Source organism: Falco cherrug, chromosome Z, assembly GCF_023634085.1.
Source record: "Falco cherrug isolate bFalChe1 chromosome Z, bFalChe1.pri, whole genome shotgun sequence".
In the NCBI taxonomy this organism is placed as follows: Eukaryota; Metazoa; Chordata; class Aves; order Falconiformes; family Falconidae; genus Falco; species Falco cherrug.
Window position 1 is genome coordinate 11,364,780 of NC_073720.1, and position 27,795 is coordinate 11,392,574.

General features: G+C 42.4%; 1 protein-coding gene across 13 annotated transcripts in view; it reads left to right on the top strand.

The window, feature by feature from the left end:
- The window catches only part of UNC13B (unc-13 homolog B), a 214,306-nt gene that overhangs the window by 176,255 nt on the left and 10,256 nt on the right, over positions 1-27,795 (top strand). For 8 of the 13 annotated variants that reach the window (XM_055699325.1, XM_055699330.1, XM_055699331.1 and 5 more), the window contains 9 exons: positions 1,681-1,777; positions 2,584-2,727; positions 2,867-2,944; positions 3,970-4,047; positions 11,220-11,308; positions 14,521-14,673; positions 16,479-16,602; positions 23,546-23,602; positions 27,614-27,694. In XM_055699325.1, the coding sequence (XP_055555300.1) occupies positions 1,681-1,777; positions 2,584-2,727; positions 2,867-2,944; positions 3,970-4,047; positions 11,220-11,308; positions 14,521-14,673; positions 16,479-16,602; positions 23,546-23,602; positions 27,614-27,694 (901 nt within the window). Of the gene's footprint in view, positions 1-1,680; positions 1,778-2,583; positions 2,728-2,866; positions 2,945-3,969; positions 4,048-4,638; positions 4,675-11,219; positions 11,309-14,520; positions 14,674-16,478; positions 16,603-23,545; positions 23,603-27,613; positions 27,695-27,795 lie in introns of all 13 variants that reach the window. The other 5 variants (XM_055699323.1, XM_055699327.1, XM_055699326.1 and 2 more) reach the window with 2 other exon arrangements.

A 27,795-nucleotide genomic window follows, 5' to 3' on the forward strand; every position in this document is an offset into this window, starting at 1 on the left:
GAGCCTAAAGTGCCATTCAGAAGGATTTTTTCCAGAATACAGGAAGTCCATATGCCTGTGACAATGTTCCGCTGTTACTGTCTATATTAAATAGGGCTGCACAGACAGGTTTCTGTTGGCATTTAACACTGTGTCAGTTACAATTTCCAATATTAGCATTGATGCACTTTATATTTCAAAGTGTAGAGAGTATTTAAGGCTATCTAGTATGCTGTCTGTGAATTTGCTCTTGATCTCCCTCTCTTGTCTGGCACATGCTTTCATGTTCTTTGCAAACTCAGCCCATAATTAGCACAATCTCTATGAACACAGCTGCCTGTTCAGAGGAGGCTGTACTCTGTGAAGCTCATACAATAATCTTTTGTATGGACTGAAATCACACATGGGCACTTCTTTCCCCTAATTTTTGAATACTGTTCAGTAATATTTGAAATTAAGATTTGCTTCAGCTGCTGTATGTTGGCACTTCCACAAATTCTAGACAGACATTTAAAATAAAACTGTAACCACTATGCTGTTGCTTAAACACAGACATAGCCCCCCCCCCCCCCTCTTTTGTACTGTGTTATTGTGTCCCACAGAGCAGCAAACAGAGGGATGACCAGCTGTGAGGTCCCATCACTGAAATTGCTTCTCACCTTGCCTGTTTGGCCAAGGTGGGGTTGTGTAGAAGCCTTTTGTTCAGTGCAGGAGGGAGCTCCAGACACCATCTCATATAAGACCGTGCCAAGTACAGCAGTGGCTCTTCCAGCATCTTCTTGGATTCTTCTCTACTATTTAGCTTATCCTTCTAAGTGGGGAGAAGGAACAGAGACAAACTTTCCTATCCTGCTTCTAAGACCTGCCTGTTTTGGGGACTTGACTATGCTCCAAGGCTGTTGGTCCACCACTTAACATGAACTAAGTTTGTACTTCTTTAAAAGAAAACAATGAGGAGCTGCTTACGGGGCTGGCCAGCTTCCTGCAAGCCCAAGCAGATATGCTGTGCTATCACCAGAAGTTAATCTTACTCAGTCATCTTCACAGTGAAATCAGCCCTTAGAAACAGGAGGGTTTTCTAGAGAAGGCTTGGGGAAAGGGAGAGTAGGATTGAAGTGGAGAAAACTTGTAGCCTTGATTCTCCCTCCTGGCCCTCCAGAAGTATGTCTGTATCTGCAGATAAAGTGGCTGAAGGGCCCTGGAGAACAGGTGCTTCTTTTCCTCCCTTCATACTCATTTGCACCTCTGATGTGAAAGATGGTGCACCCAAATGGGCAGCAGGATAGTGTGCTGTCTCTCTGGATGTGCAGAGATTGTGGGTTTGGTGGTCTCCCTTGTGCTATCTGACACATGGGCGAATGGGGAAGGTGGTACTTAAAGGGGGGGAAAAGGGGAAAGTGCCAGGGAAGAGGAAAGGCAGGGGAGAAGGACAAAACCAGCTCAGGACAAATGGTCTGCAGAGGATGGGCTAGTCTGTGTTCTGCTGGTCCAGCCCAAGTAACGATACCGACCCTGCTCACTGGTAGCTTGTGTACAGGTAGGAGTATTTTGGGGAAGTTTGGCTGCACACACAGGTAACAATTCAGACATCTAACGGTGGCAAGCCTTCACAAGGCCTGCCGAAACAGCAGCACTATCTGAGTCTGGTTGGGGTGCTCTGTTTCTTGCTGTAACTTGCTGTCTTTCCTGCCCCTCCTGCAGGTGGTTTGAGCAGTTTGTGATGCAGTGGCTGGATGAAAATGAAGATGTTTCCTTAGAATTCCTGCACGGTGCTCTGGAGAGAGATAAGAAAGATGGGGTATGTAGGTCACTCTGAGTGGAAGATGTGGTGCCACATCCTTCACTGCCCAGAACCAAACAACACTGTAAATTCTGCTGCTATATAAATGAAGGATGAAGCCCATTTTGCTTGAAAAACTACTGGGAAACTCATTTATTTTAGGACTTTTCTCTACAGGTCACAGAGAGCTGTTTAATAGCAAGGTGCATATCATTCATTTATGTCTGTCCTGTTCTGCTGCTGTTAATCTGTCAGCCAGTGGCTTGGTGCTGTCTCATCTCTCTCTGGGAGGGGTAATTGAAATATAAGGCACTCTGCATGTACTTATCGTGCAGTGACAATGTGACCTTAATCCACTGACAGAGTCATCTTACTCTTAATTTGCTGGGTATTCCCAATGGAGAGCAAGAGCCTTCTCATTTGCTCAGTAACTGTTGACGCTGTAGTCTGTAATGCTAATGTAAGTGTTCTCTTTACTATCTGAATTTTAAGAAAATCTAAAAAAAGCTTTTCATTCTCTCCTTCTTTCCGCAATAACTGACAGGCAAGCTGTGTATTCCATTAAGGGTCTCAGCATTATGCTACGTTTTCTTGATACTTGTCATGTCATATTTCGTGAAAGACGGTAAATTTATAACCCAAAAGAATTGGCTGTTTAGCTCTTCTGGGCCTTTTGGAGAGTTTTTGGCTAATTCTAAGGAAAGTGCAGGTTTTTTTGGTGAAGTTATCCTGTCCCCAGTACAGCAGATGATGGAGACAGTCCATCAGATGGTTGTGTTTCAGATCTTTCCATTCGACAATGGCTTTTTGTACTTCTGTTTTAGTTCCAGCAAACATCCGAGCATGCCCTGTTCTCTTGCTCAGTGGTGGATGTCTTCACCCAGCTCAATCAGAGCTTTGAGATCATTAAGAAGCTGGAGTGCCCAGACCCTGTTATTGTTGCTCATTATAACAGGAGGTTTGCTAAGGTAATACTCTCCCTCAACATCAAGTTGTTTATCTTCCCTTAGTGGGACACAAAATATTATCATATTTTTTCATTTTATTTCCTGGACTTTTCTGCAGTGATAGAGGGCAAGTAACAGTGCTCACAACTTGTCTTTGCAGACTATTGGGAAAGTACTGATGCAGTATGCTGACATCCTTTCCAACAGTTTCCAGTCCTACTGTTCCAAGGAGAAATTGGTGAGTTGTGCTGAACTTCTCCACTGCCCTGAGGAATAGCATAATTGTCCTGATGAAACCAGCTTTCTTGCATTGCACCTGACTGTGTTGATGACGTAAATGTTTTCAGTGTTTTCACATCACCATTCATATGCCTTTGCAGGTTGAATTGTGGCTTGGACATGAAATAAAACTAAGTCCTGGAGATGATCTGCAGGGCTTGGAGGCTGTCAGGTCCCCTGGAAGTTAACTTCCACTCTGCCTGTCTGGCTGGTGGTTTAGAGGTGCTTAGAGAAAAAAAAAAAAAAACAAACACAAAAAAAACAAACCAAAAAATGGGCACAGATTGCTCTGTAGGTCTGGTACTTCACAACACTCTCGGTTTACTGTTGTCTCCATCTGATTATTTTGCTGTTTAATCCTGAATTCAGTAAAATTCTGTGTATTAAATAAAGCAAGGCCTTACATTTTTGAACCCTGGTTCTGTTCCATGCTGGTTTTGCTGTCTCCCACAGCAGTACTGGAGATGTAACTGCAGAGGGAAGAATCTGTTGCTCAGGCTGCCCTTGACTGTTGCTCTCAGCCTTGGCCTGGCAGGACCCAGGTGCATCTCTGAATGCAGCTCTGGCTAGCAGTTCCCCTTCTGATCTGGGACGTACACCATTCACGATAGTACATTACGGCGAGACTGAATGTGACGCACCATGGATTCTTGCAGGACATGGCAGGAGCTGCAGAGAGTTGGACCTTGTCCTTACACCAATTCCTTTTCAGCTTGTTCTCTGTTTGTGATAAAACCAAGGAGGAACATATACAACAGCAGAGGTCTCCTGATATGGGCTTTCTGGAACTGGTCATCCCAGTTCATGCTGGAGAAAAAAATGACTTTCTTACATTTGGGTACTGAAATGTATGCATGCCATACCTCCAACTTGACTTTTAGTTGTGTTGTTACTTGGGGAGGGGTATTGAGGCACAGATTGTACCACTGACGAAAATGTATTGGCATCCTGAGCGGTGACAGGCACCTGCTTTTGTCCCTTCAGCCCTGCATCCTGATGAATAACATCCAACAACTGAGAGTGCAGCTAGAGAAGATGTTTGAAGCCATGGGTGGTAAAGAGGTAAGAGCACTAAGAGACTGAGTTTATTACTCACTCCTACTGCACTGTTACTAGGTTATTTGCATCATACTGATTCTGGAAGACTGCAGTCATAAGGAGAGCCCTGTGACACCTGGGACTATAATAACTGTGAAGGGATAGCCATGCCTGAAGACTTTTCAGCTAAATTTGTCATAAGATGCAGGAGTGAATGTTTTAAAGCACAGAGCAGCATGGAGAAGGAAAGGAAAGGTTACATACTGTGCTCATGTGGGCTAGATGTGGGCATGGCTGGTGGTTTCACAAGTCTGAAGACAGACAGATAGTTCTGAGAACTGTTGACATCCAATCATTTTACATGACATATAAATGTGAGACAGTACCTTTGGCACTAAATGTCCAATGTCTAATATATTGCAAACATGCAAATAAGAGTTCTGTGCTCATGCATTGTTGGATACTCAGAAGTGTCCATTTGTTCTGAGATGACCATTTTTATACAAATAAGGTTTTCCTCCCCCAGATTGCTGTTTCTGTTCTCATATAATCTGTATATCCTTTTTTTTTTTTTTCTCTCTCTCTCTGTCTCTTTTTTCCCCATTGCTTTTCAAGATTCAGGAAGATGAAGAAAAGGCTGCTGATGCTGATGTTAGGAAAAAAATATTTTCAAAACCTAAGTGCATTTTCTGTGGTTGTGTTGTGGTAGAGCCTGTGCTATGACCTGTACGCTAAGAGGAAAGTCAGCTTTGCTGATGGGCAGCTCACTTCTTGCCTGCATTGCTGTTTCAGATATTTCTTGTGCTTAGTGGCAGAATTCTATGAAGTGGCAAAAATCTCAACAAGCAGATTCACCCCATGAGGCAAGGAAAAATACTGTCATTCTTTTCCATGTGATCTCAACAATCCTAATTTCTGAGCCTTACATCAAGAACTAGCATTGTATGCCCTCAGCTGTAATAGCAGTGGTAGCTATATGCTCATTATTCAAGAATAAATAAACTTGCAATGAAATGTTTGTGAAGTGGTTTAAAAGGTTTTAATCTATGTGTACTTCCCTTAAGGAGTAAATTTGCTACTATGTTATATAATGGTGGCCATTGATTAGAGTTTCCCTATATTTCAAATTGAAAATATCACCTGATAATGTGTTAAACAGTGGCAGAAATAATTTATTAAGACTGTTGGGTGCTTGTCCTAGTCTAGATCTTTTTCTCTGCATTCTGCCCTTCAAAACCTTTCTCAGGAGGTTTAGGTAAGGTAGAACAGAAGTAGTGAATCCACTATTTCTCCTTTACTGTGGAATCAAAAGGAAAAACGGGGAGAGGAACCCAGACAGGAAGAAATGTGGCAAATGTGCTAGAAAGATGGGGTTTGGAACTGATTTTTTTTTTTTTTCTTTCGAATGTGCTTTGTCCACTTCATTAGGCTGCCACTGATCACCAGAAATAAATCATGTTGTGTTAGGTGCCTGCATTATTGCTACCCACAGGATTTCCCCCTGGGTGACTGTGTAGTACTTTGCTTCTTGACTTGAAACATGCTAGATCGTCTGTATTGCTAGAGTAAACGAGGGCTTGTCCTAGTTTGAGTAGTCCTTTTTGTGATGCAGACTGAACCTGACTAGTGACTAACAACTGGTGAGACAACAGCTTTAAATATAGAACATGTAGACAGACATGCTGCTGGAAATGCATCTATGGGTTTTATCCTCTCCTTCAGGAAGGGCAGTTCTTACTTTCTGTGGCAGGTTTGATTTACATTCATCTATACATCACACAGTAGCTCACACAAAGCATTGTCCTGACTGCTCTACCCAAAAAGGAACTTCTTACTTCCTTGGGGGAGTGAGAAAGGAGCATAGTGGTATGTCTTGGTTGTCTTGAACTGTTCACCTTTTTTGTGTTCTCAGAGGTGTAGAGAACTAGGTACCAAATATTCCGTTGTTGCTGTGGCAGGTATATTAGGTGTACCACGTGTGAAGCCAGACCTTGGGGACTGGTTTAAGTTAACATGTGTTTGTGGCTTCAGCTGCTTCTCATTCGCAGAACCATCTCTACCTACAGCTGTAGCTGGGGCACTGCACAACTCTGAAAAGCTTTGAAATACTGCTGCTACTTAGTGCTCTATGTGAATGGGTCCAAAACACACTGCTACAGAAATCCGTATCACTTACTGCCTTTTGCAGCAAGGGAGATCAAGGGACAGGGCTTACCCATAGTCACCGTGAGGTTTAATGGCATAGCGTGGGACAGAAGTGCTTGCTCAGTACTATTTCTTGAGATTGGGCTCCTTGATAAAGCGCCTTCCTTTACTTTCCTCTCCCTGCCCCCCCCAAATGAGGAATTGTACCTTTGCCCAAGTTCTCTTACTCCAGCTGTAGTATTCAGAAGGCACAAAGCAGGTCAAAAATTGCCCAGCATCTCTGGGTTTAATGTGTTGGCATCATGTGGTCTGTGAACATTACTAGTCAGAAACAATGAGAGCAGCAGAGCTTTAGAGAGTTCTGTGTGGAGGGATTCTCTTGGGTCTGTGCTTGAGATCTCAAGGCCTATATATTTATACAGACACATACATAAATACGCACAGAAAGAAGTATCTTAAATGATTTTTAGGATTTATAATTAATACTTCTACTTCCCTTCTGAACTGTGTTGATCTCTTGGGATCAAAACAGCTTCACGGTGGCTCAGTAGCATTCTCAGATGTTCCTGAAGCATGTTTTGGAAAGGCAGCATTTATGGAGTAGCAGGTAGCATTAAAAGCATAATGAACAGTGGAGTCAGGGGGTGAGTCCTGGACGGAAATTGAGTACACTAATACCTTTTGAAACCTTTGATTCCTCTGAATCATCTCCAATACACCCACAGAATGAAGATTTTATTTAGCTTTCTGCTAAAGTGGGTTGTATAGAATCATTGCTAGTGTTTGGCTGAACTTGGCCCCATTTATTTAATTATTCATACATTATCTAATAAAGTCTAATGTGACCTGCAGTTTCTAACCCACTTCTGCCATTTTCCTGCGGACTTCAGCCTGCTCTGTGTGTTGTCCCTGACACCAGAATAAGCATTTCTCATTTCACTTGAGAGAGATCACTTTCTGCAGTCTGTTATTTTGCTTTTCATGAGTTAGGAACTCATGGCACTGAAGTCAAAAGGTCCTGTACTGCATTGCCCACTGCTGGAGCCTGGATTTGCTGCAGAAGCCTAGTTTAAAACATTTCTGCACCTTCTTTTTTCCTCAAAGTCACGCATGTGAGGTATCAGAGACAAGCACTGCCTAGAGAACCCAAAAAATTAGCTGCTGAGTAGCAGCAGATTGTCATCATACAATTTTCATGCCTTTGGTTTCAAGCTAATCCATACAACTAATGCTTCAGGAAACTCTCCTCTTAATGCTTAGCCAGTGTTAGCCCGCATTTTAAATCCTAAGTTAGCCACCTGAATAATAAATTGCAGGACAGCTTAGAAACAGCAAGACTTGATAGGAATGTTCTCAAAGGATTTGTGCTATCTGCTGATTGTTCCTCTTTAGCATCCCGCATGGCCATAGTTAAGGCCACCCTGGTATTTGAGAAGCTGGCAGCTGTTGTTTGGATTCAGTGCTCCAGGTTCCTTCTCTTGAATCCTATAGCAAAGTGGGGAGATGCATGAAAATTCAGTGCAAGTGAGTCCCTAAAGGGAGGTTGGGTCTGCTGAGCTCCCTGCCTCACAGTCACCTCTGCAGAAGGGAGCTGCCAGGGCTAGTGGAGGGAGCCAGAATAAAAATCAGCAGCTTCAGGCTAGAGCCAGATGAACTTTGTAACTTTCCTGAAGCTAAAATAGGATAGCAGAGCAAAATTTTCTAGCTTCTGCTATGTCAGATCAGACCTGATGATTTCACAGGTTCTCTGGCTTTAAGATGTAAGTTGTTTAACATTTTCAGCCTTCTGGAAGGCAAGAGCTGTGTTTCTTCAGCTGCAGAGGAGCCTCCCAATTCTGGTCACTTGTGCTTCACCAGTGTTTGTAGAAACCAAAGAAGAACTAATGACATCTCTTGGAAAATGTGGAAGCCTATCACAGTAAATTCTTAGACTCATATGGGTTCTGTTATCAACCTAAACTGAAGTTCATAGCACTGGGCTGTAAATGCTGCCATTCAGATTAGCAGAGAACTTGAGGTTCCAGCTCTGAATGTGCCTGGATGAGACTTCAAGTCCTGCATTCCCTGAAGTGCCAAGTCCCAAATCTTTGCAGGAAATTAACAGGTCCCTGCTTTGTTCCTTGAAATGTAAATATACAGGGTTCCCTCTTCCCTCTTTGCATGCACTTCAGTTTTCTGTACTGCATATTTAATCTCAACCACAGAGCTATGCCTGTGCCAGCCATTATTTCCACTGGAATCGGAGCACTTTCTCAAAGATCAGAAGCCACCTTGCTGTGGGTATGGGCCCATGTTTTGCACAGAGAACTTTTCATTAGCTTTCTTCCTCTGAATCATCTCCGATACACCCACAGAATGGAGATCATAAGCCTGCATATGGCAGTGACCCAACTGCCTGACACTGCTTTCTTCTTTACTCTTAACAGCCAGATTTATCATGCAGTCCAAGCAGCATTTCCTGCTATTAACGGTAGCTGATACGCTTAGAATTCATTAGCTGAGCAGCAACAGCAAAATGTATGCTATTTCATTTGAGCACTGTTACCAGTATATGGGCAAAGAATAGTTTGCTGTTATACTACATGCTACAGGGACTCTGTAACTGACATGTAATTCATATACGTAAACAGTGGTACACACCTACCAGCACCTTCCTAGTGGACTTAAATCACACTCAGGTTATTCCGCAAAATTTGCTTTCAAGCCAAAGCATGCCAATGCCTAAGCATTAATGGTCAGTAATGTACTATGTGGAATCCTTGTTCAATAGTAGCGGTTGCTCAGAAGACAACAGCCTTTCTAGGGTGATAGAGGTCTTGGTGGATACTGAATCAGAATGCTTACCACCAGGGTTTGGCATTCTGAGGGTGAGGCTGGGCACCTCAAAGTTAACTCTGGGCGGTGGTCTTGCCAGTTGCACCCAGAGAGCTGTGAGTTGATGTTTTGGAGGAGAGAGAGTTCCTCGCCACAGATACTAGAGCTCATACCCCTGGCAAAGCATTGTTCTAGCCCTCTCTTCCTGCAGTACAGGGCTAGCAGTCAGCCTTTCCTCTGCTCCCACAAGATCAGTTTGCAGTCAACAAGTATAATAGCAAGGAGAAGCTTAGAGGCACTTGGTGGGCTCTCCATCTCACCTCACAGTAAATCAAGTAATTCATTGCATGATTCATGAACCAGGGCAATAAGGTGTTGATACTGACCTCAAACATCCTCTAGACCATGCATCTGGTAGCTTATAAAGAAGTAAAATAAATAGTGAAGAATAGTGTCTTGTGCCAAGTCCCTCTCTGTTATTCCACTGGAAAAGCAGTTACTTGAAACGATTCGATGAATCATGAACTGGTCCTGCCTCAAACCTGCCAGAAATGGCCAAAATCAGAGGACAGTTCAGTGCCATTAATAGTAAATAGCAAACCAGACAGCTTGTGACTTTTTGCTCCTTTACACAGTAGGAGAAGGGAAGAATTAATGCAGGGGCAAGACGAACCACTACCAACAGATGCTGTTTTGTGTTGTTGTGTGCAAGCTTAGCTAGAATGACTGCCAACTGGCCTGATGTTAGCTTCCTTCTGCCTTCACAGAGCAAGGGAATTATAAAGGTAATGGGAATACAAATTCCCTTTAATAAAGGAAAAATAGTCAGAGTTAGCAATGCCTGAAGTTATAAGGCTTAAGTAATCATCACTTGCTTGGTTTTTGTTGTTTGTTTGTTTTTTTTAATTATTTTGAAAACTCTGATCCAGGAGTCTCATTAGCACACATTCAGATGCCTAATAGAGTCAGTTTTCCATGCCAGCTTACGACAGGAAAATGAATGGATCAGATTCCAAATCCCCTAAGGCACATGGCTTTCTCTGACAGATGCTGAAGAATATGAGGAGGGCTTCATGTAAGTGGGAACTCCTGTCATGTTCAAATCCTGTATAGCTCCATGAGTGGGTATACCGTAAAATTCCGAACTGATTTTTAACCACTGTATTGGCATCTGGCTCATTACATTTGTAAATAGATGCTCTGCCTTAGAGGTAAGGGCTGAAGCACGGAATGCCAAATGCAGACATTTCTTGAAGGTTTTTGTTTTATAGGCAGCTTGCCTGCTTGCATACAAAGGCAAAATCTGATTTATAAATTACTTTTTCAGTAATTTCAAAGCATTCAACATGTGTTGTTATGTATACATACAGGTAGGTTTCTCGGAAGTGGCTCTTTTGAGGCTGGAGGGATGTCTACAGCTGAAATACAGGGCACTGCTGAATGTAAAAATAGGCAGCTTTGGACTGGTAATAATGGAGCAAGCACTTTCTTACAGGATGTGCCAGGGTGTCAGCAGCATCCATGTAGTGCTCCGGGCACTTTCTTGTTTGTTTTGTGAAGCCTTTTCTGAAAGTTATGTACAAAAAGCTGTCTGGCTCCCCGTGAGAGCAGAGCTACTGGTGCTTAGTACCCATAGCTAAGATGATGGTTTCCAAAAGTGATGAGTGCACAACAGTTCCTGACATGATATTGTGGCCAGATTTTCAAAACAGCCGGGGTCCAGTCTTCTGAGAGCAGTGGCTGGGTCAATCTTCAGTTTGAATAGTTGACAGAAGGATGGAAGGTGAAATAGCATCTTTCAAGACCATGCATGGAGAAATGCACAAGTAAATAACGTTTAGTCTGAAAAGCCTGATCTCCTTCTAGACTTGGAGGGGTGAAATGACCTGTGAGCGCAAGGTAATGCACAGTGCTTGATGATTTCTCAGCTTGCTTATTCTGTTGGCCACAGGAGGTTAACATCCACTTTCTTCCTCAACTTTGTAAGTATGAGGAAGGATACTGAAGGCCACTGGAGCCTGGGGAAATGACTTGCTGCTGTTTAGGCAAATACCTGTTGATGATTTCACAGCTCCTGTGACAGCAGCAGGCAGTGGAGGAGAGCATTCTAGCTCAGAGAGTCCAGTGGTAATAGGTCACCTGCTTACTAAGAGTAGCCTCAGCAGTGAGGAAGACCACTGTGAAGGACAGCAGACTGCCCTCTAAGTTCAAGCTAAGTGCTCTTCTTTCATCCACAGCTGGATGCAGAAGCAAGTGACCATCTCAAAGAGCTGCAGGTGAAGCTGAACAATGTTTTGGATGAGCTGAGTGCGGTGTTTGGTAACAGGTGAGTATAACAAGGTGCTTGTCCTTGAAGCATTCCTTTCTTCTGTGTAATCTCATTCAGTCAGGTTAAGAAGACAGAAGAACTCTTGTCAACTGATTATATTTTTCTTTTTGTCATAAATTCATGGTCTTTCAAATACTGAGACACATCTAAAGAAGTGTGAAATGTTTACAAGTCTTACTTTTCTGTATTGTTCTCTTTAGAAATGTAACATGGAGATCTCTCAACTGTGAAATGTATTTGAATTACATAGTGATTATTTTTTTTTGTTACATAGTACTTGTCAGTAGCAGCATTGCCTGCTCCTTTATTGCTCAGAAAGCAGTTTCCAGCTTAGCATTTATGAAGCAACATTCTTGTTTAAATGTTCTGCTCTAAATGTGTGAAACAGCTGACTGATTTCTGATTGTTAAATGAATATTGGAATAAGAAGGAAACAGGGTTAGAATTTGAGATTGACTTGTTCTAATGTTGCAGTGAATGGCGTTTTCTAATGTTTCAAGGGGAGGAGCTCTTTAAAGTGTTGCCAGAGTAGTTGACGGCAATTAAGTTTTATTGCAAATCATGTTACCATATACCTGAGGATAAAAATGTGCTCAATTTGATAATAATACTGTAGTGAACCATAAAAGATGTCAATTAAGCAAAATCTAGAAATAAAGGGCTCCCAAATGATCTTCAAAAACAAATGTTTCTCATGGTAAACCCCATTCATTTTATGTTGTGCTTTATAACAAGATTAATGCAGGCATGAACTGTAGTGTAGCTGAAACATGGGCGAGGGGAATAAAGCAAATTGCACCAACTTGGCCCTCTACGGTGTAAAGATTTGCAGTACTTAGACCAAAAAATCGCAGTGGGATTTGTCAGTGACTGTTCGGATTTCAGCACACAGATCTGAGTGAGGAGGTAAGTGAAGAGTTCCCATTGCCACTAATGGATGCTGTAGCAAGGAATGGACAGATTCAAACCATAACTGAATTGAATTGATAAGGCTCATAATGATATGGAGGATGAGTGAGAAATCATAATTAGGGGGGGGTTGTTGTTTTGATATCTGAAACCTGTCTCCATGGTGTCACTGCTACGAGACAATTAGGGTACAATCTTGACATTTGCAAATATGATTTAAAAAGATTATTCACTATCAGCATATATACCAGGGAGTGTTTGAGAGGGATGTGCCAGCAAGAGATTTAGCCAGTCAGACAGCTCAGATGCTTTGCTCATTCCTTTAACAGTAGTAGGGAATGAAAAGCAGAGCTGTGGTTTACAAGCTGTGGTACAAGCAAGATGTTCTGAAGGATGTAAATGTGGGAGGTAAGACAGGTATTGACAATGTTCTCTGCAGAGTCTTTAAACAGTTGCTCCTACAACACTGTGCACACCTGACAGTGCAGATCTTAACTTCTCTTCATCTATGTGAGATAATTACGCCTGCTGGGAAAGCAGCATACACCTGGAGAGCCCCAACACCTTTGTGCTGAGAGAGGATTATGTCTGGACACAGAAACCATTTCTGCTTTAAAGGATATCATAAGGAAAAGGAGCCTTGAAAAGTTTGCACTTCACGCAGGGCTAGCTGCTGTTTTGTTCTTGGAGGCTGTAGGAGTGAAGGAGGGAATTCCTGTGGGAATTAGGGAGCAGAAGGCCCTGTCTGACAGCATAGATGAGATTGTCTTTTAACTTGCTGCTGCCAAGGGCTCCTGCTAAGCTGTACATCTACACAAGCCTCACTTTCAGGTGAACCTGTTGCCACAGTAACTGATTTATCATTTTTCATAATCTGTGAGAATTTTGCCTCGTATTAATTTTTATCTCTTAAGAGATTCTGTTGTCTTTCATCCCCTGGCTGGGCGTGTGCAGCATCTTGAAGCAGGGTCTTGCAATTGGTGCAGTATTTGGGAGGACTGTGGGGTGGGATTAGCCTGTAACAGAACAGGAATTGTCAGCAGTACAGGGAGTTCTTGGTGCTATTTTATCTGATGTGGCTTATGTCTCTGGTTAAGCTGTCATTGTAGCCACAGCTGAGTGCTGCAGGCCACTCTCTGCTAGAAAGGGGGGAAGTGGAAGTGGAGGCTGCATGGAAGGACAGCTCTGGAATTGCTGTCGGGAATTGCTCCAGCAAGAGGCAGGCTAGAATTGAGCAAAAGGGACCATGAGACTGGAGGTCGCAGTGCAGGAGAGGAAAGAGGTGACCGGGTGGAGAAGGAAGGGGAGAGCCACAGGCCAGAGGGGTTGTGTGCTAGCACCCAACCCACAGATGTCCAGGGTGGCTCACACAACAGAAGTTCAGGCCACTTATGCAGATACAAAACTGACTTCCAAACCTGTGTACCTGCTCTTAAATCTTTACCCTGGCTCCTAGCACTGACTTCTCTTCCTGGTTTCAAACTTCTGTGTTGTTAGTGGATAACTAAATGTCACTTCTAATGCCTGTTGTTAGTAACTCTTCTTTTAAATGTCAAAGCATTTTCCTTTACTCGCTGAATTGATACGTTGACAGCTCTGTTGATCTATTCATCATTTTTAACCATCACATTACTTCATTTTGAACTTCTTAGCAGTAAGAGATGGAAAAGTAATTGTGCTTCAGTGGCTTGCATGTCACTTCCATACAGTGATGCTGCTTGTTGCACAGCTAAGCCCCACATCCCATCTTAGACACTTCGATATAGCATGGACTATACAGCAGTGGGCTGGTTTCAGCTGGTGCCTCCCTTCAGGCTGTCTCTATTATTTTGAAGACAGCCTATGATGGGTCATAACCGCATTACTGCCAATGGACTCCTGGGTGCTCAGAGTTGTGCATGCATTGTGCCATTGCTCCATACGAATATACCAATGTCTGTGGTGTAACACCCTGTGTGGAATGCAAAGATACAGAAGGGTGCTTTGAGCTAAGAGTAACTGTTTCTTGAAATCGGGAAAGGATCGCTTCCTTCTGCAAGCTGAATGAACAAACTCCCCTCAGATGTGATTTGTCTCATGTTCAGAGGTGGTAGGTTGTCTGTGGATGATGGGCATAAGGAGCTGGATAGCGTGTCTCTCAGTAACAAACACAATAAGGAACAGAGCAGCAAATCTTGAGAATGAAGAAGAGTATGTGATTGAGTGCATGGTTTATGGACTTGCAATATTTTACCGTATGTACTAGAGCTGACATTTCTGCCGCTGATAATCTTGGTTTTGCCTCTCTCCTATCTGTTCAGCTTTCAGAGTCGGATTGATGAGTGTGTCAAGCAAATGTCTGATATCCTCTGTCAAGTGAAAGGGACAGGAAATGTTGCTGCTAATGCCAGAAACACAGTTGCACAAGACGCAGATAACGTCCTGAGGCCATTGATGGATTTCCTGGATGGAAAGTAAGGGAGTGTTCAAATATATGTTACACACGCAGCTTGTAGGATTGAGAACAGGATGAGGGAAGGAAAAATATCTCCATGTTTGGATTGTTCTTGAGATGTCCAGCCTCCGAATTTTCGGGAAGAATTAATGGCTTTTCTTCTGATATCTGTCTCTCTGTCAAGCCATGGATCAGCTCTTCAGCCTTAATTCAGTGCCAGAGCGCACTCTCAGTTCTTTCCCCTTTGGGCAATTATAACAATCAGCAAAACACACTGCTGATCAGGTAGTAGGAAAGACTGAAATTCTAAATTTACTAGCTATGGGGTTTTTCCTATACAAATTGTACTGTAGCCAATTAGCAATTGTATTGCAAACAATACTTACATACTTGATGCATATACTATTCAGTATTGCAGTCATGTTAAGCAAGTGTGTTCTAGTCATACATGGTACTGTTCTGGCTAGAAAATAAGTTTCTGAACTATGTGATGTACACAAGCCTGATCCGTTGCTTTAATTGTTGCTATTAACACCATGCAGCATGATTCAGCTGTACAGGGACTTTTTGTGGCTAACTGCACATAATTCTCAGCAGCTAAGCCTTGAACTACAAAGAGAAATAGTTTTTAATTAGTGCAGAAATTAAACTTCTTGCTGATGTTTATTTTGAAAGGGATGACCAGCAATATTCATATTAAATGCCGCGAGAGATGTGAAGCTTTACAAGTTTAAAATACAGTTTATTTTGTTGCTCTTTGTATTGATAGCCCCATATTTCTGTTGGGTCACCATGTAGTTAGTGACTCTACAAATTGTAACATGTACAAGCCTTCTCATTTGAGCATTTTCCATGCATGCCTTCACGCATGCTGAGAAGCCATCTTCCTTTGTATCACTGGGAATTTGGTCTGCTACAGACATTTTGCCTGGCCGTGGAGCAAGGCATTTTGATTATGATAATCCCATCCTGGATTATTTTCTTTCCTCCTTTACAGGAGGAGAGTAATTTTCCATGCTTCCTGTGTCCTACCCACCATCAGTCTTGTCCCTGTTCAGTTGTGTTCATTTACTGTCTAACCAGCTATGCAAAGAAGGGAAATCTGAGAGATGCTACACAGTGTAGGAGAGTCAGCTGTCACCTGTGCATTGCTACTGGTTGCAGAGTTCCTGTTTTGTAGCTCTCCCAGTGTGATCATAAATGCCAAAGTCCAACAATTATTTTGAAGAAGAATCTTAACATTTCTTGGACTTTTTGATAGCTTGTACAATAATAAAGGAGGAATAGCTAGGGAGATAAACCAGAACTTCTTAATGTAAAAGCAGATAAACTAGCAGATTGGCAGTGAATGCAATTGCAACAAAATACAGGGAATTCCAAGAAATGCTTTAAGGTGATTGTAGAGGTGGAGGACGGAGAGACTTTAACAGCTATAGAAGCCGTGCAGGAACTTCTGCATAACAGTCTGGAAAGTATACACTGTGTAAACCTGACACATTAGGAAGTGTCTTCTTAAAGGTAACCAGCTCAATGGTACCTGCTCTTACTGGGACTATTCCCAACCACCATAACTTAGTGATACCTTCTGTAATCCCCAGGTCAATAAACAGAAATGTCAATACTCCACTTTGGCCAAATGTCTTTAGTGCTAGAACACCAAGGGTGAAGACAGGCTGTACTTTATCGAAAGGGAAGGTTTTTACCCTTAAAGCAATCATTATGACAAACTGCTTTGGGTGGGGCACTGATTCTCCCACACTCATCTCCTTTTTCCTTGCAAACTGCATTCTTTGAGTGTACTCAGTTCTTGTTTTATCCCTACAGCCTGACACTGTTTGCGACTGTGTGTGAAAAGACAGTGTTGAAACGGGTATTGAAAGAGCTCTGGAGGGTGGTAATGAATACCATGGAGAAGCTGATTGTGCTGCCTCCTCTTGCAGACCATACGGTAAAGCATTTTCTCCTTCCTGACTCATAGCAGAAAGTGTTGCCATTGCCTGTGTAACTCATCTCCTTGACCTAATGAGTCATCTGTCCAGGTAAATTTGCCTGCGTGTAGCCTGCTTAAGGATGGAAAAACATGTCTGTAACGCAGTAAAGAAAGCAAGCGGCTCTGTTTATAGTAGGTTTGGAAGGTACAGAGCACACTAGAAAAAAAAAACCAAACAAATCCAAAATCCACGATCCAGGAGGAGTTGCCATCAAGTATATCAAATCACATTGATTGGGGATTTGCAGTCCTTTAAAGAGAGCTGTGTATGTAGGATTGTTGGGCAGTTAATGTTGTCTTCTTGGCATTAGATCAACGCCCGTAAACTCTTTTACCTAGTTATTGCCATCTATGAGTCAGGTGTCTGCATGTGTAGATGTTTTTTGGGTTTGCTTTTTAATGACACCACCCCCTGTTTTACCCCCTTAAAGAAGGCTTTAACATTAGTATGGACTGGCATGATTTTAGTGTCTCAGATGTTGAGGAGTTGGAAGCATGTCCAGATAGCTTGCCTTCAAAGGCAGTCTTTTATATAATTGTTCAGCTGTGAGGGCATGCTGGGATGAATGTCTCTTATGAATGTAGTGATGTTTTTAACAATGGAAGATTAACTCTTCCCCAACTTTGAGAAACCATAGAAGCTGATCAAACGTTAGTCGTGCTTGCCCAGCTGCTCTGGGGGATGGCACTTGGTTGGAGGCAGTGTGAAGTTTGGGCTATAACCTCATTATTTGGAGATAATGCAGAACTTCTTTTCATCTCTGTTGAATAAATTTGCAGTCTGTGGCTAATTTATGCTGATTTATTTTTTTTCCTAGTAGTGGGTAGAATTATAGTGGTCTTATCTGTTCAGCAGTTGCCTGCGTATTTTGAGTGGACTTCTTGGGTTGCAGTGATGTAAACCTGCACCTTGCATGAGGTGTTTCTTTCTCTGAGAGGGAAGGCTTTTGTCTCTGGCCTTGATGATGACAACTTCAAACAAAACTGCTGAGAAGCAGTGTGCTGTCATACCTACTAAGCATAAAATTAGCGTGAGGCATAACTTGTTAAAGACTGCATGCTCTGAGCTCAGATTTCAAGTAATCATTTCTGCTTGCCTTTTTAATATATAAAGGAGAAAAAAGAAATCTAAATGTAAGAGGATGAAATTTCTTTCTCTCAGATGAATTGCTGTAAAAAGGAGTCTTTGGGGACAGGTGCTAAAGTTGTCATGTGAGAACAGCATTAACATGACCCCTTCAGAATGGAAGAAGTGAGATCAAGGGCCTTGGGGAGAATCAGGGAGGAGCTGTTTGAGCTTTATACTTGCTAGTTTTGAATTGTAAAGGCAGAGTACTAGAGTGATTCAGTGCTTGTATCATGAAGAAGGCAATAACTGTTATCAACCAATTCTTCCAACCTGCGGGATGTTGCTATAAGCCATTTCGGGGGTATTTTTACACAGAGTTTCTTGTTGCCATCACTTCAGTTTCAAATTGAGAAGCTCTTTTTGTGTAATGAAGCGCATCCTCAGTTGTCTGAGATAATGCAAAATGCTCATAGCTGGATTTTTAGCTGTCTAATCAATTGTATCATAGTGAGGGGGCTGAACTAGTTCAAACTGGAAAAGAGTTGTTTCAGAAAGGCAGTTGTGAACAATGCGATGATTCAAATGGCCATGTCTGCAGTCCTTGAACAGGGAACCTGTGGTGAGGCTAGATGGGCTACATGGGCAAAGAGCTGCTTCCACTGTCCCCTGGGATATAGTGATTTATTCTGTCACCACCAGATTTTCATCTTCCCTGGTAGTGAAGGCTGGCAGCGCAAGGCAATGCAAAACTCTGAGCTGGCAATGTGGGCAGAAGCAGTACTTTCTCTTTGCTATTCTACTTCTGCGCCACGCACCTCTTATCTAATTTTGCTCTCTTTTTTTAATTTTTTTTTTATTTTGAAATCATATCAGACTCAGAAATAGCCCTACGCACTGTAACTCACTTTCCTCCCAGCCCTCAGCAACAGAAAGCCCTAGTGCTGCCTCCCCATTTGTGAAGGACCACTGAGTGGTGATTTACCTCCTAAAACTCCTCTACAGTCCTTAAGAAGTAGGGGATACTCATGGTAGAAGAGAATCCCTTTAATGGAATATTTTCTGTCCTTTCTTTAAAATTGCTAGAGATGTAAAAGTGGGTTTGATATCGGTCATGGAAAGCATACTGGGGTAGAAGGTTCCCATCACACTGCAGTGGGTATCACTTGTTGCTTGTGTGAGCCTTTTGCTGCACAGTGCTTTAATGCCTGTTACTCTCCAGACTGATCTATTCCACTTAAATTAGTTCAGCCTGTATTACACAGGGAAGAAAATACGAGCTCTGCTCTTCCATTCTCTGCTGCTTCTGAAAGATGTTGTGTAGGGGGAAGCTTAGGTGAGAAAGCAGTCAGCTACTACCCATAAAGGATGTAATGTGGACCGAGCAGTTTTACGTCCTCCCACTCTGATGACCTGAGCTGTGGGTGCCTTAATGACTTTCAGATGAGTGGCTTCTACCTCTCTGAGCATAGACTGCCTGTGGGTTGTGAGATTAGTAGCAATGGGATCTCCAGTAACTCACTGAGCAGTTCACACCTCACTAGTTTTAAGTAAAGATCAACATTTAATTAAACACTCTCTGTCTTGGATGAGTGGATATGCAAACACAACTCTCTGGGAATCCTTGTTTTGGGGTTCAGTGCACAACTCTTGGGGGTATTAACAGATTAGTTACACATTTATTTTGCCCTCGCTGCTTAGGACGAAACTCTAGCACATCTTCAGTGACTAGTTAGGTCAGTGAAGAGTTGCTTAGTTTATACACAGATGATTCCACTGGAGCCTCTCCTTTATTTGTTTCACACAGTACGCTGCAGCCATTCATGTGAGTCTTCATTTGTGCTTGCTCCTGCTGCACTTTTTTTCTACTTGTCAGACTTCTCTTCACTAAATGAGAACATGGTCCAGAATAAGAACAAAATTTTCTTTAAGCTGTAGACAGAACTTACGTGTGACTTCCAAACTGGCTGTTCTTCAGGCTTGTTTGCAAGGAGCACCACTCCAGAGCTGTTCTGTGATGGAGGACGGTGTGGCTTTAACAGTTTTTCTGAAACCTTTCTCAACTAGTGTAAATGAATCCTCTCCCTTGTGCTAGCTAGGAGCAGAAAAGTCCAAGGCTGCCTCAGTGATGAGGAGAAAAAGGTTTCTTAGCCTTGGATGAAATGATGGTCTGTGAACTGTACATGTGCCCACATCTCTGTAACAACAGGTAATTATTTTTCCTTTTTCATACCCACGTAGCCTGTTTTCTCCGTGTTTAATACAGCACAACAGCTAAAAAATAGTCTTAATTTTTAATAGGTGGTAGCGATCATTGCCTGCTGATAGTTTTTTTTAAATGAACTTAAATGCTGCTAATAAATGATCAGATCTCATTGTTGTTGAACGTAGGAATTTAAAAAATCTGGGAAAGGAATGTACAAAACCAGATGGAATTTCCTTGCATTGGTACGTCTCAGAAAAATAAGACTGAGTAATAATGTGTTTTCCAAAAATAGGACTGGAATTAAAAAGACTTATTTTTTAGGCTTTTGTTTCCTAACTTTTGTCAACTGAGCAATAGGACAGTTAAGCTGCAAGAGTCTGAGCATCTTAGAATATAAACCAGTGCAGTTCTGTTGGCTTCTAGCAATTAGACGTGAGTCAGCTAATGATCCTTCTCTAAACGCTTTCACTGAGGAGAGAAAAACAGTCAGACCATTAAAAAAAATTAAAATCTTTGGGTTGTGGACTACTGGTACCTTTTATGTTTCCCTGAAAGTTTAGGAAGGTAAAATTAACTTCATGGGAAGAACCAGGAAAACCAGCGCTAAGGTCTGTCCCCATTCCAGCTACATTTGCCGCAGAGCTAGCCAGAAACAGTTTGTAATAAGGACTTAATTTTTGCTCATATTCTGTCCTCGATGTTTTAATGAATTCCATTGTCAGCAGCTTTTCTCAAAACTACATGATATTTAAGTTTAGTTGTTTTCATTCCCTAGAGGTGCATTGGAGTAAGTGCTTCCTGTAGAGCTTTGCGATACGTTTTCATGAAGAAATAACTTTTTCCAGGAGGTTTAGCATCTTGCTTACAAGAATGCCATTTGACAGAGGAAGAAGCTGTCCAGATTTTCATTGGACATTACCAGCGTTGAAGACAAACTCAAATGTAATTGACACATTGACAAAGATTGGCACTGATTGATGAAGAATTTCTTAGCAAGCAAGAACTGAGGAGTAGTTATCTGAGCAGCTTTGTTCCTTGAAGCATCCCAAGTCACTGTGTATTGCTCAGTGTTGCCAGCCCTCCTTAGAAGCCTGTGGCAGGGACACTATGTGCCTAGGCTGGTTGATGTTGTTAAAATGTGCATTAAAAAAAAGTGTCTAATGATGGCTGGAAACATTGGATCAAGAAACTTGAATGTTAGTGTGTTTTGAGACCACTCACTTAGCTTTTCAAAATTCAGGTTATAAAAATGTTAATTTTTTTTCTGCTTGGTCAACAGGCATGACAACCTTAAGTTCTAAGACCCATAACTCAAACAGATTTTCTGACCAATCGTACAGAACAGCAGGCACATCTGTTGAGTACGCGAGCACTGGCTGAAGCTGTGTCCCCTGGTGCATTATTTGGTGTGGCCCACAGTGAAATCTCTGTGTTGCTCCTGGTGTGCAGTCATGTTCAACCTCACTGGCTGGAAATACTAAGAACTTTGTACTCTTTCAGTTTAGACAGTTGTACTCTTCAACACTACCCATTGGGTACTGGCAGCAAGTAAAGCTCCCAATCTCATTTCAGAAGCTCTCTTTTATGATTGCATTCTCCTTGCCTGCACTTCCCCCTGCCCCCCATCCCAAGAGTTCTGAATTTAATTAATTATCGAGAGCTTCTGTTAGCTACGAAGTCAATAATGTTCATTCTGTATTGACTTGTATTCAACAAGCATAAAAAACTGAAGAGCAGTGAGGGTTAGGTGACGTTTACAGGGAGAGCAAATCAAGAGGTTATCTGTGATTTCGGGTCAGACTCTTTCAGCTTGAAGAAATTCCTGAAGCAGGCAAAACTAAAGAAAAAGTATCTCATCTAAAAATTCACTTCTGGACTGTTGTTGTGATGGGCAGAGTGTGTCCAATGTCTCTAGAGTGGGTCTCAGTTTTTCCAGTGTTACAGCTGTAAACTGTTTGCCTGCTTTCCTCCTGTAAAAGGGTACCTGATACCTCTAGCAATAGGTATGAATACACTTTTTTTGCAGAGCCCATCTGTGGGGCTGATGTTAACTTTAACCCTAGAAAACAAATAATTATTTCAGCAATGATCTTTGCAGTAGAACCCAATTCCCAGAGTCTTCTCTGCAAACTGCAAGTATGGGGTAGTTCCTGCTCCACAGAGCACTGACTTAAATACTGAAGAAGGCAGCAAAGAAAACAAACTGAGTAGCATAGGCAGGGGCAAAGGGCAATATAGGAATTCTGGGTTTACACCTTGCTTCATTACAGTTTGTGGGATGTTGGGGTGGGGAGTGATCATGGCAGTTGTCGTTAAATGGGAGGGTGAGAAACTGTTGATGTGAGGAAGGGTAATAAAGGGAGAGGGAAGGAGCACTGTGGAAAGCAGAGCTGGATTTGCTGGAGACCTCTGGGGAAATGTGGTCCTTATGGAGCCAGCAGTCCCCAAATAAGATGAGTTTCATCTTCTTCTCAGCATTTCCTGAGCAAAAAGACCATACTGGAAAGTGCCACCCACTGATACCTGTCCCTGGAAGCTTATTTCAGGCATTCATCCAGGACATCCCACAGGCACTTCTCAAGTGATACCTGGTGACATTTACATGTACTTTTAACACTATCCCCTAATGGCCAATTACAAGCAAGGTGAGCCAAAGATCATCTTTGAGAGGGCAGTGCTGCTGACACACTGAAGCCTTTCCTGAGGGAGAGATAATGGAGGGGAGGTTTAATGAGGGAAGAGGAGTCACCTGTAGTTTTGTCTTGGTCCTAAAGCCTAAATCTGACTAGTCTGAGAGGGCTGAAGTGAGCAAGATTAGATGAATGAAAAGGAGTGAAGTGCAAGAAAATAAGTTCCAGCACACCCTGTAAAGCATCTCTGGGAGAAGAGACTGGAGGATTTTCTTGGGTGCATTTGGCTTTCTCATTAAATTTTGGACTTAACTCCCCAGGTGAAAGGAGTATTACACAACAGAGAAGTGCTGTGGGAAAGGAAAAATAGCTTTGTTGTAACCACTGCAGAGAAAGTATGTAAAAATCCATTAAACTGGAGTGTAAGTGACTTGAAGCAAGATTTCCCGTCACTGGGATTTATCTTCCTTTTTTGTTTCTTTATTGGTCATACAGCATCAGTAAGCCACAGTGGGGGAAGAAGAGCCACTGGCCAAGCTTTTGACATGTCATACTCACTGGGCTTGGTTTGCTAATCTCTCACCCCAAAACTGCTTGGATCCAGTTTTGTTTCTGATCTGATGTATGCTTACCCCCACCCTGCTGATTGGGCTCTGCTTCTACAGAAAGATTGCCGTCAGCTGTGTGATCCGCCTTCACCCCCAGCCTGTGCAATCCATTTGAAGGCGCATCCTCTTTAAATGGGTGGCTGCTGTAACAACAGTGAACCAGTTAGCAGAATAATGTGCTCTGAAATAGCTCTTGATGTGGTATCCACGGAAATGCCAGGTTTTATACTAGGTAATAAACTGGCAAGGAATCAATTTGTTGTGACTGGCCTGGGGGTGGTTATGTAAAATTCTAGCTGTGAACTGACTTGACTTCCTGAAAGGAAAAACATGCAAAGCTTGTTTATAATCTTTTTCCCTTCCTTTCTTTTCTAACTTCTTGCAATCATAGGGCACACAGTTGATTTTCAGTGCTGCTAAGGAACTGGGACACTTGTCAAAGTTGAAGGTATTGTTCTGCATGGCTTTTGTTAATGTCCATGTATGTCAGCGTGGAAGTGTAGTAACATCTACCGTGTCTTGTGCGTCCAGTAGTTTGTTGCTGAATGCAATTGTAGAGAAATGCTTTAAAATGCATTAAATATGCTTTTAAATGCATTCTGCTAACGTTAGTATTGTGTTTAACTGTTAAATTCTACTGTGGGTTTAATCATCGAAGTAGTTTCTCTCTTCTGTAGATAAAGTGATCAATTTAAAATGAAAAAAGTAGAGTTCTCAATATCTGGCCAGTTCTTCTGTATCCCTGTGTATAAAAGGGAGTCCTTTATGTGGTTCTGATAATGAGATGCTGGTTGGAAAGATGATTGTGCCTAGCTATTGATGAATTATATGAACTGTTACAAAAATAACTGTTGCTTATGGAAAAGAGCCTGTGTCTGTAAATTCCTTCTGCGTGGGCTCTCTTTACAGGCAAGCTGGCATTTAGCATGATGGCTATGTTGATGTGTTTTGACAGTGCATGACATGACAGCGCATGACATGAACGTTACTAAGTGCACGCCACCTCATCATAAGCCAATCAAGCATTAATTCTCTGGTCACGATGGGAATGGTATGAAAATGGTGATACCTTTCAACATTCAAATTGCACTATGTTGCAGTTTGACTTGTGCTAAAGAGCAGGTATTGTGCAAGAGAAGGTATAAATCTGAAGCATCACAGTGCACAAACTGTGCTGCAAGGACGACAGAGCTGAACATGAACTCTGTCTCAGAGCGTGACCAGGGCAATCTTCCCACAGCAAAGGGCATCACCTGAGTGATCAGTGCAATTTCAAAATGCATTCGTCTTTTCCCATAATTTTTTTTTGTCTTGCGCACTTCTTACAGCTGTCTTTATGTGACTATATATTACCCTTGCCCAGCAGACACATTTTACCTATGCAAGTTTATAAGCAAAGACAGTACACAATTCTTTTAAGGTAGTGCTTATTAGCAATCCTAGTAAGTGATCTGGATATGCAGGTGTGTCATTAGATGCACACACTTTTTTTTCCAGCTGCATTTTGAGGCTGTTACGTAGGAGTTAACGGTGACATGACATAACGTAAACCTCCAATTACGGTTCCCGAGGTGAATAGCTGTCACTGTCCATATTTTCTCATTATTGGAATTTCTTAGTATATACAGCGTGCCTTTTACCTTGAAGGAGTTGGAAGCTTTGCTGGTTTCCATTCACACCAGTGAGGTGGCAGCCATCCCTCAGCAGCAGCCTGTCTTCAGTTCAGTTACTGTAAAGCTTAACTTTGGTAACTCTGGACTGCATTTTTAGAAATGCATGTAATCATGCAGCTCAGGCAAGCCCTGGTGTGTGTTCGAGCCTTTATTTGGATATCCACAAATAGGAGTACAGGAGCATAGGTACGCAGGATTTTATATGTGGCAAGAGAGCCATATGCAAGTGTGAAAGCGTTCAGCCACCTGAATTTTGGAGACATTTAGTTCAGACAGATTGTGTGAACCAACACTGCGTCCAAAAATTTCCAGAAGAGTGAAGGTGTTACAAGAGAGTAAATTGTTTGCGTAAGCATCGTGGAATTTTATTTTTTTTTTTTTTGTCCTTATGATTTTTGCAGGCTAATAGGGAAGATATGAGTAAATGGCTCTCCTGTGCATTTTGCAGTTCCACAAAAGCCTGGGAAAGTTATGGGATGGATTTTAAGCTTTATTTGTCTTAAATAGTTTGGGGGGAACTGAGCCCTAGTGAATTGGATAACTTGGCTGAAAACTGAGATTAGCAGACCTGACAAGCACAGGCTCTCATCCTAATGACAAATCAATTTCACAGTGTATTTTAAAATGCTCAGAAAACCAACCGTAAACCTGGCACCTTGGTGCCACATACCTACCTCTCATTTATTATCAAACTCTTTCTGCTTAGTTTGCTTAATAGCCAGCAGCTGGACCAGGAGGCAGCAGCCTCCTCTCTCTTGCCCCCAGGGTAACCAGTCAAACTCTGACCACAGAGGTTCTTCTGAGAGTGCCTGTGGAGAATAGAAGGATGACTCTGAGACACCAGAAGATTTTTTTTTTCCCTTTTTTCTCTTCCTTTCTTTCTTTTTTTCTTCTTCTTCTGCTCGAAGTTGCATAATTATTTGATGTAAATATCTGTGGCTTGCTCCTGGCTAGCAATCTGGGAAGTGCAGGGTAGCATTCTGCAGTCCTTTATAGGAACAGTGTGGGATCTGCAGAGGGCAGGTATACAGGGAAATGACAGTCGTGGGCTCCTCTGCGTGTAGGTGCAATCATTACCAGTCCAGTCACTCCGTTATTTTTACATTGACAGCATGGGCAGAGTGGGGTGACTTGACTGCTCTGCATGGGGCTGAATGACCTCTTCAGGTATTTAGAGAAAATTGCTGACCACCTGGTCTGTGTGGCATTGTGGGGAACCTGGCTGGTAGACCTGGAAAGTCTTTTCAAGGTACATGAAAGTCATTCTGCCTTGGGAGCACAGATGCCCTTACTAAATTGGGCCTCTCCCATGAATGTGGCCTTGGGCTTTGGCTGATTGTACACTTAATCTGACTGTCAGACAGAGCAAAGAATGTTTTACCCACTGTGTATTGAAGTGTGAAGCCACATCATCTTCAATTGAATTACTCCCAGCTCATAAAGAAGAGCGAAGAGAGCTATTGCTCCCCTAAGGACAGCTTGTCGCAATGGAAGATATGTTGCAGCTTACAGAGCATGTAGGTCTCCAGACCAGGAGCATCCTGTGGGGGGGAACGAGCCAAGCTGAGGCATGTCTCTAGTACTCAAGAAAGCATGGTGCAAACTTCTCTGAGGTACTGCTGAGTTGAGAGGGATCTTCTGTACAGTTTAATGCAGCACTGTGCAAAGGTGCTAGCTAGGAATCTGTGAGAAGTGTGGCAAATGCCTAGTACTGCACCTAGACTGCAGTATGTCCATCAGGCAGGAGATGGTTCATGGTGGATAACAAATGGGAATAGCAACAGGAAGAATCACCAGGCTGCAGGATAGCCAGCAGGTTTATCAGAGTGAAATTCACAAATGGTGCCACACACTAGGCATGCTTAACTAAAGACAAATTAGTAGACATGTCTCCTGTCTTTTATAGTAGCCGTGACGTCTAAAGTAGGGATAAGTAGTCTTTCCCTGATTTGCCTGCATCTTTTTCATGAATGCTTCAGCATCCAGGCTGAAGTCAGCCAGCCTGACCCCCCAGCAGTCCAAACAGTTGTAATTTGTGTTTGTGCAAAGCTTTGACTTACTAAAATGTGCCATTTTCCTCTGAAACCTAGACTAAGCATCACAGAGAAAGAGCTTAGTGAAATACCGAAGGATGACACATCCCTGTAGTCAGGCAAGAATGTAACAGGTACATGCTCCCACTGCAGGAAATGGAATCCCTTCTCAAGAGATTCCTGGCTTTCTGCTATTGGAGACGCTGGGTCTTCATGGGAGCAACTTCTTTTAGCAAAGGTATTTTCTAGAACATGTTGCTTGTTTGTTTTTCTTCCTCTACACCAATGATATGATGAATCAGTGACCTTTGCAGATGGAAGAGTTAAAACAGAAACATTTACAAACCACACATAAGAACTTTGCCCAGTGTGTGGTTCTCAGAATTCCTTGATTTAGGTGGTGTTTTGAGAGTTTTATTCTGGCTGCTCTAGAGTGATGGGGGTAGCAGGCAGACTCCTGTTTGAGTTTTCTGAGGGGCAAACTGTGATTTTTAAATTGCTGCTTATCTCCATCCAGCTCGTTTCTTTATTTCTCTCTTCTGTGCCTGCAAGAAACAGAGAAAGTGGGTTTATTTTCAAGTTAAGCTCTAATAAATTACTCTGAGAGACTCCATTAAGCATTCCTTACACATCTGAATTAATGCTGTGGCCACATAGCCACAGCATGAATCCAGGGAAAGTGATGATACTGGGGACTCCTTTTCGTTCAGGCTCTGACAGAATGCTCATGTCAAATATAATGGTTGTTTGCAGGATCATATGGTGAGAGAAGAAACCAGGAGTCTCACTCCAAAGCAGTGTGCTGTTTTGGATCTGGCACTCGATACAATCAAAGTAAGTGATGCCATTTCTGTCTCTGTCATTCCCTTGCTTCGTCCCCAAATACTATTGGGAGGATAGTGCCTGTCCCAGTTCAGGAGATGGCAGGGGTCTGT